General features: G+C 32.0%; 1 protein-coding gene and 1 long non-coding RNA gene across 5 annotated transcripts in view; one reads left to right on the top strand and one right to left on the bottom strand.

The window, feature by feature from the left end:
• Positions 1-533: 533 nt before the first annotated feature.
• LOC149738535 (kinesin-like protein KIF13A) overlaps positions 534-8,952 on the top strand; it is a 29,346-nt gene continuing 20,927 nt past the window's right edge. For 2 of the 4 annotated variants that reach the window (XM_089874123.1, XM_089874124.1), the window contains exons 1-12: positions 879-1,429; positions 1,544-1,676; positions 1,743-1,810; positions 2,420-2,510; positions 2,567-2,774; positions 2,905-3,091; positions 3,254-3,413; positions 4,013-4,140; positions 4,340-4,450; positions 6,108-6,199; positions 6,737-6,871; positions 7,313-7,452. In XM_089874123.1, the coding sequence (XP_089730249.1) occupies positions 1,184-1,429; positions 1,544-1,676; positions 1,743-1,810; positions 2,420-2,510; positions 2,567-2,774; positions 2,905-3,091; positions 3,254-3,413; positions 4,013-4,140; positions 4,340-4,450; positions 6,108-6,199; positions 6,737-6,871; positions 7,313-7,452 (1,699 nt within the window). In that variant the 5' untranslated portion in view covers positions 879-1,183. The other 2 variants (XM_089874125.1, XM_089874122.1) reach the window with 2 other exon arrangements.
• Positions 3,085-5,811, bottom strand: LOC149738537 (uncharacterized). Its single transcript, XR_016384566.1, has 3 exons — positions 5,617-5,811; positions 3,486-5,376; positions 3,085-3,314 (listed from the first exon to the last, which is right to left on the bottom strand). It is a non-coding gene; the product is annotated as an uncharacterized LOC149738537 (long non-coding RNA).

Below are 8,952 nucleotides of genomic sequence, written 5' to 3'. Positions count from 1 at the left end.
TATAAATTAATAAAAAAACAATCACCCACAAAGTAACACACGTGGTAACTCGTAAGCTCGAGAGGTGTATGAAACAGAACACCCGTGTTATAATGGTTGTCGTTTTCCGGCCACGCGAGGGTTAAAGCATAGCCTATACGTACGTATAGGCTATGGTTAAAGCAAGTTATATTCATTGATACTGGAATTGCGAATGCGTTCCAAAGCATATTCTGTTGCTAGATTAATAAGTTGTGTGTCCTTTTCCGATTTTATAATTACAATATTATTCGACAATATTCTTACAGCAGTCCAACAAGGTGCGCGGCAAAGGCGATTACTGTTGTTAAGTATCTATTAAATTTCGGTGTTGATCGAATGCAACATATTTTCAATGGCTAAACAAGCATAATAATTAGATGCTGATTTTGAATATTCACTGAATGCTTTTAAATCTCTTTTGAAGTTTGCAAGTTTGAACCACCGATCCAATATCGGGTAAATTATTTCGTAAAGTTTGATTTTATCCAATAAAATAATTTTAGTTTTGTAGGAAAAACTGAGATATGTACATGAGAAAATTTTCGAAGCGTAAAATATTAATGTGTGTTATTTACGTGTATTGATAATACTAAATTCCTTCAATATTCAAAATTAACAATGATTGTGTACTGTCCCATCTTACCCCACCTTTTTGCGATTCGCTAAAATAGCACCTGGTGTGCAAAACGCTTAATACCTGCTTGTGTGTTTTATTATTTATGTTTCTTTTGATTCGTCCGGCGCCGTGGCAAAATGGTTAGCAGGCCTCCCCATAACCCAGAGATAGTGGGTTCAAGGTTCGTCGCTGCTACCATTGTGTTCAATGCCCTTTTTAATCCAAGGTTTGGGCTGTGACCTAGATTTTTAACGCCCCTAGAGTATGGTTTAAACATAAATATTATACAATAAATTTTGTTTAAAATATTTAAAATGGTGCATACATATGTATATGCGTTGTACAATTAAAAGGCCCATATTTATCTACAGCAAAATAAAGAACAACCATGTTTTACAGCTTTTTTAATGTAGGCTATGCAGTAGCTTTATCTTTATACACCAAGTTTATATAGCACTCAAATTCTATCTTTACTTAGTACACCAGTGTGCTTTAATTGATTTGCTATCCCTTGTAGCAATCATGTCAATCACTACAGACTGTTAAATGTACTTAGTCTTAACCATTTCAATTGAGTTTAACCTTAACAAAACTTACAATGAATATGAAAAAAAATCAAAGTTTAGGTGCATTGTCAAAATGGTAGACAATACCACAACACTAAAAAGTCCACATGGGGGACCAGATCAGAAGTTCACTTTTGACCATTGCTACTGGTCACACGATAGCCATGAAGAGCAAAATGGTGGACATTATGTATCAAATTTGAATTATGAACGTGACCCTGATCAAGTAACAAATTTTGTTCCAAACTCTGACTTTCCAGAAAAGATATTAACTGTGTTGCTATTATTTCTGATTGATTGTGTTTTTTAAAATGTATTTAACAAAATTATGTGTCACCAGAAACAAGTGTTTGATGGTTTTGCACGTCAAGTTTTTACGTATGCTTGGAAAGGAATTAACTGCTCATTGATTGCTTATGGTCAAACTGGATCTGGCAAATCACATTCTATATTTGGATATGGTAAGAGTAAAGGTAAGAGACATTCAATAGTTTGCTTGCAAATGACCAAAAATTAAACACTATTTTTTTTGTTTTTAGGCATTGTTTCAAGAGCATGTAAACAGTTGTTTGATGATATGGCTACACAACCAAATCTGTGTACTTTGGTTAGTAATTATTTTAATAAAGTTGACCCTACATTTAATCTGTGCTTTTTTATATATTATTAGAAATACTGAAATTGGGCACAAAGTGACCATATAGAATCTTTCTTATTGAACAGTTTTCTTCACTTCTGCACATCACAATTCTAACATCATATGTCTTTCTGACTAAAAAGAAATCATAAAATTTACTTTATTTTAATATATTTAATTTGGAATATATATAGATTTAACCGCATAATTTAAGATTAATTGCTGATTACTTTTCTGTTTAATCAAAAGTGGTATGTTCAAAATGTAACCTAATTAATTTATTGTACTAGATGTACTATTTTTAACTGAGCGAAGTCCTACTATTTATATTGACCAATAATATCAAAGCACTCGGGCCAAGTAAACTTCCACATAGGCTATCAGAAACTCGTTCGTAATAGAGTAATCGGTACATTTTGACTTTGTTTCTGTCACAACACAAGTTTATATTAAAAGAGCAGAATGCTACACCCGCCCGACTCCTTTTAAAAGAAATAAATATATGTCATTTTTTTTGTGTATAACGCATATATTAATTTTTTAAACGAAGAGATGTGCTCTTTCGTTTTTATTTTATAGGTTACAGTTTCTATGCTAGAAATTTACAATGAAAAAGTGAAGGATTTGCTTGGTGACAAAATGGTCAAAATGTCAGAGAATGAATGTACTGGTAAGAGTCTCATAAGAAATGTATGTCATTTGTGTCTTAAAGACAAGAATTTTTAGTGGTGGACGTGACTGAAGAAGTTATTCCTAATTATGAAGCTATACAGTTATTTATCGATCGAGGAAATAGCCACAGAACAGTTGGAAAATCTGTAATGTTGAATAAAAGTTCATGTGCACACATTATCTTCACAATCACATTGGATCAAATAATCGGTAGTGAAAGGAAAAAAACATCTGTCATCAACTTTGTTGACTTGGCAGGGAGGTAAATTGCATATTAAGTGAATCGAAATTTTTTAATGTTTTTGCCAACAGTATACAGAAAAATCTTGTTTTTTCAAAATGCATGATGTCTTAACTGACACGTACAGGTAAGTTTGTGTTTTTTTTTTCAGTGAACGGTGCACTAAAAACCTTGTAACTGAAAAACCAATGGAGGAGGAGAAAAGTGTTAACCTGAGTCTTTTGTCTCTCCATGAATGCATAAACTCAATTGTTGCAAATAAGGAACCTGACTTTAAAAAATCAGTTATAACCAAGTTGTTAAAGAATGCTCTTGTTGGAAACAGCAAAACTATCATGGTAGATAATGGATGATGTTTATTACTTATTCCTGCAGATAGTTTGCAATATTAAATTGTTTGTTATGAAAACTTTTTGTTAATTACATTAATTACATTGTTGGTTGTACAAGATAATTCTGTGTTTTCATTTCCAACACTTGGTTACTCACTGTTCTTGCAGCTGGCTACATTGAGCCCATCAAATAGCGATTATGAGGAATCGTTGTTAACTTTGCGATTTGCTGAAAAGTTCAGTGAAATTAAGACAGACCATGTAGCGAAGGAAAATCGAAATGGCAAACGTATTGAGCAGTTACATAAAGAAATTGCTCAACTAAATGGTAAAATATGGAAAAAGAGCAGTTTTATTTTAAACCATTGCTCAAATGAACTGATTTGTTAAACTAATTTACCTTTTTGAAGTGAGAACATTGAGCATTTATTGAACTTTTACTTCATATACGATAAACACAATGTCGATAGGTTTTGTAGAATCTATAGTTTCCTTGAATACTGCTAAATTGTGGCACCTTTTGGAAATGTATAAAGTAATGGACTTAAGGTTGTTACTTAGAGTGTACCACATCTTTAAATAAAGTACATTTGTAAAGAAATAAAATTAAAAAACAAGTTTTTCTTAATCAGACCATTTTAAGCATCTTTCACATGCTACTATTTTAAGATATAGTAGGGTGGGGGAAGATAGGACACCTTTAATACATAATATCCCAATAGCCTGATTGTGTTTTAAACAATTAACAACGGTCTGTGGAAGTCTTGAGGATACGGTTTTATAATTCATTGAATGTTCTTTGTTTACAACCAAATGGAAAGAGAAAAAACGAAAATGTGTCCCATCCACCCCCAACCTACTATATTATTTGTACTGTTTAATCAAAATGTACAATGGTGATATTAAACGTGTAATTGCTCTACAAAGGAAATAATTCTGAACAATGTGATGAGTATGATCTTACCCCAAATCAACCTCAAAGTACTTTGAGGAGATGTGCCTTTGAGCTTACGGAGGATCAAATAAAAGAAAAAATAAACCAAAAACAGAGGGAGGTATGAAATAAAAACATGATTTGTATGTTTGGCAATACTAATAAAATTTGTACTTCTAGTTTTAAACAATGTTACAATATTCTAATAGTATATGCATATAAATAGATGCTTAATATATAAATATTTACAAGGTCCCTAAAAGTCACATATGCTGCACTGGGAAAATACAAACTTTTAACAGTAAAAAAATATATTTTAGTTGGAGCATTTACACGCTAAATTTCAAAGCACAATCCTGAAGTGGCAAGCAAAGCGGAGAGAACAAAAAGATAAGATACTATTGGATTTGGAGAATAAACGACAACACGAAGTAAAACCATAATCTTATTTGCTTAAACATTTTGGTGTATTGCTTAATTACCTATATTTTGTAATATTTGGGCACATAGTGGCCATATAGATACTTTTTCTGTTAGCTTTATTTAAAGATCCTTTTTGAGCACGTAGTGATCATATAGATTCTTTTTCGTAGAACAGTTGTTCTTGTTGTTGTTTTTGCGCGACTTTTTTACGCACCTATCTCAATTCTTAATTCTAGCATTTATTCTTTATTCTCTTGATTGAAGTCAAATTATAATACATATTCATAATTTTTAGACTAAATTTACAGATTAAAATTGCATGATTGGCAATTAATTAACGATGACTTTCCTCACTGTCTCGGAGTTTAGGAAGGCACGACAGGACATGTTGGTATTGGTGAAACAAGAAATCCCCAACGATTCACGACTGAATCAAACTATTACTATTTTAGTGGGGACGCATTAAATGCACAACTTGTAAACTTTATTATCAATAATTGTTATTGAAACATTATTTTAAATTAAACATCATATGAATAATACTAACTTCTAACATTACATAGTTACTATGGTACAGGAGTTGTACAAAGAGTTGTACATGGTACAGGAGTTGTACAAAGTGTATTTAGTTATATTCTTTACCAATCACTCAATCCTCATATAATATAAGTCTTTTTAAGTTATAATAGATGTTAACATATATAAATGCATTGTACCTAATGCTCGACAGTCACAAATGGCAACTAAAACTTGCTTTGTTGGTTATTTGGGGCGCAGTAGCAAAGTTAGTTATCCGTCTGCATCTAACCCATACGTAATGGGTTCAAGGCTTGTCGTTGCTACCATTGTGGGTGTATGTGTTCTTGGGCAAGACACTTAACGTAATTGCTCCGACCGGTGGTCACTAATGGGTTGTCCAAATTAACAGCTACATCTGAAAAAATAAATAAATCCACAAAAAAAAATTTCCCAACAAAGTAACATACTTGGTAACTTGTAAGCTGACACAGGGTGTATGAACACCGGTGTTATAACGACTGTCGTTTTACGGCCACGCGAGGTTATATTAATTCATTCATTCATACTTCTGGTTTGTTTTTGATCGAGCGTAGTCGACTGTTGTAGTTTAATTTATATTAAGGGTTAATTTATATTATGCTAATTAGCTTAATACCTGCTCCCCAATTAGATCTTTGATCTCTTGTTTTTGTTGTTGTTCTCTGCGATAATTGTTTCCACATTTTTAAATTTCTAATTGAAAACTAACTATAGGTCATTCAAGGTCTCATAAAATAACAACACTTCTTGATCCAATGCATGTATTATTAGAATGCCACTCTGGCACACAAACCCAGCTTGTGTAGACACACAAAATCGCTTAAGCATAACATTAAACATAGAGATTAAAAAAACATTAATAATAAAACAATTGTTTGGACAATGGTGATGCATATTTACTGTGTGATGACAGTGTTAGCTAGTGTAAATTTTCTCACCACAAGGTCCCACAGTTGTTTGCATATCTTCTTTGAAAAATATTTCATATTGGAACTAGCCTATTCATTTAGAGCTAGTCTCTCTTATTTATTAATTAATGCTTTATTATCAGAATACCAATATATTACAGTATATTTATGTTATCATAAAAGAATGTTATAAATACAGGTAGATAGAAAAAGTTTACCTCATGTATGGAATCTGAATTCGGACAGAATGTTAAGTGGTATTTTAGTTCACTTTATACCAGAAAGTTCCAGGTATGAAACACTTGTTTTGTTCAATTAATTGTACTTTCATCTATTCTTTCTGAATTAGGTATCAAATCATAAATAACACGAGTGGCTTATTTTATACACCTTCTGCGCTTTGTTGTCACCTTGTACGCTTTTTATGTATGTGTGTCTGACAATATGGACAACCCATTAGTGACCACTGGATTGGAGAAAAGTGCATTAAGTGTGGTTTTCAATGACATGCATCATTATATTTTAATGCTTAGGTTGACCAATGACAACAAGCCATGGTGTAGTAGCTTACAGAAGTATATATAAAGCCTTTTAATAAATGCTATATGTTACCTAAACCTAAAAACTAATTTTAAACCTTTTTATATTTTATGTGAAAAAGTCTTACAGGTAGTTATATGCAATTATACAATGTTATGTTTAGGCTACTGCCTGTGGTTGGAGCATTTGTCCTATAAGTAAGCATAAACAACCATTAACCCACACTCTACTTGAACCCACACAAAAAAATAACAAATCTAGATAAATTACAAATATCTTATATTTTAGAATTCAGCCTGAGCATGCTGTGATAACAAATGAAGAAAACGAACATATTTTCATCTCCCCTGTTTCTGAACAAGCTATAGTTTGTGTTAATGGAATACGTGTTACAGGAAAAACCCAACTAGCCCACCATGATAGGTTAGTTGCTAAGTTCGAACTATGATAGGAAGTTGCACTTTTTCAAGGTCATGACGGAATGGATAAACTACTATCCATTATCTCACCAAAGAATGTACCAATCCACAGCAACCAAACATAAATCGTATTTTTTATTTAGAGATTTGTGATCTTAATATTTAAAAAAAGTGTCTGACCTTTTAACTAATACGTTTATCAAACATGGGGCCTTATTTGGAAATGATTTTGGAAATGTTGTATAATGGGCCATATAGTGCCTAATGTTATGCCTTGTTAAACAATGTAGTTACAATAAAAAAGCAGTTTGATTGGAGTCTATTATTTATTAAATGAAAGATCATGTAAAGTGTTTTTACATTGCCTTATTTTTACATTATGCTGTCATAAACACAATTGTGCCATTTCTAAAAGCTGAATATCTAATGTTATAATTCTACACAGAGTTCTTCTTGGTTTGGTTGACTTGTGGGTATTGGAGCTGCCTCATGAATTGACAAAATTAAAAAAAAAAAATAATAAACCTCCCAAAGTGACTTTTGAATTAGCAAGAGATGAAATATTTTCTTCATTTACTGATGACGGTAAACTTAAACTTGTGTGTTCTTAAAACCGAAGACCATTATTTTGTTCATACTTTCAATATCAAATTTATTAAACTTATTACTAAAGGGAATTGTTCACCCTATACTTAAGCATAGGGAGTCGGTATTATGTTTCTATTTTCGTTTCTCAGGCGTGTATAATGTTTCTAATTCAAAGATAAAGTTTCTAGAAACATAATCCAGAAACATAATCCCTGGAATCGAAACCTAATACCTTGGTTGAATTATGTTTCCGAAACAAAATCCAGAAACATAAGATTTTAGCAAAATTAATACATAATGTTTCCGAAACTTAAGTACAAAAAAATGTCACTAGGTGGCAACAAAGAGCATATTTTTTCGCATTTTTAAAACTGAACAGTTTCGATACACTAGAAACATAATAATGTTTCTGAAATGGTATTATGTTTCCGAAACCTAATACAACACTAGAAACATAATAATGTTTCTGAAATGGCATTATGTTTCCGAAACCTAATACAACACCAGAAACATAATAATGTTTCTGAAATGGCATTATGTTTCCGAAACCTAATACAACACTAGAAACATAATAATGTTTCTGAAATGGCATTATGTTTCCGAAACCTAATACAACACCAGAAACATAATAATGTTTCTGAAATGGTATTATGTTTCCGAAACCTAATACAACACCAGAAACATAATAATGTTTCTGAAATGGCATTATGTTTCCGAAACCTAATACAACACCAGAAACATAATATGTTTCTGAAATGGCATTATGTTTCCGAAACATAATACAACACCAGAAACATTATTATGTTTCTAGTGTGATAATAATGTTTCCGTAACATAATACAACACTAGGAACATAATAATATGTTTCTGAAATGGTATTATGTTTCCGAAACATTATTATCACACTAGAAACATAATAATGTTTCTGAAATTGTACATATTATGTTTCCGAAACATTATTACCATACTAGAAACATAATAATGTTTCTGAATAGTATTATGTTTCTGAAACTTTCGTCTGCGCCATGTTACAGTGGTTAACGCGCCTGCCTCGGACGTTAAGGTTGCGGGTTGAACGCTTGTAGCTGCTAATAGTGTGGCCGTGTGGGCGTATGGGTTCTTGGGCAAGACACTTAACGACAAATGTTCTCCAACCCAGTGGTCACTAATGAGTAAAACAACCGTGTAATAAGGACTGTCCTTGCTAACATAGTTACCACACCAGAAACAGAATATTGTTTCTGAAAAATTATTATGTTTCCAACACATTATTACTACAAACCGAAACATTATAATGTTACTAAATATGGGAATATGTTTCTGATTATGTTTGGTGTTCGGAGTATTATTTGTAAGTTTAATAACCTTGCCACTGCCCAAGAATTCAATTATATCCCCTTACACGTGTCGATCACAAAAAAATGAACTTTGTTTAAAGAGCCTAAACACACCCAAATGTACATCGCTTTAATAGATAGAGTGTGTTTTTCTAATTCC

Source organism: Ciona robusta, chromosome 3 (assembly GCF_009617815.1).
Source record: "Ciona robusta chromosome 3, ASM961781v2".
Classification (NCBI taxonomy): Eukaryota; Metazoa; Chordata; class Ascidiacea; order Phlebobranchia; family Cionidae; genus Ciona; species Ciona robusta.
Note: the sequence above shows the minus strand (reverse complement) of the source record. Positions and strands in the feature narration are given on the sequence as shown.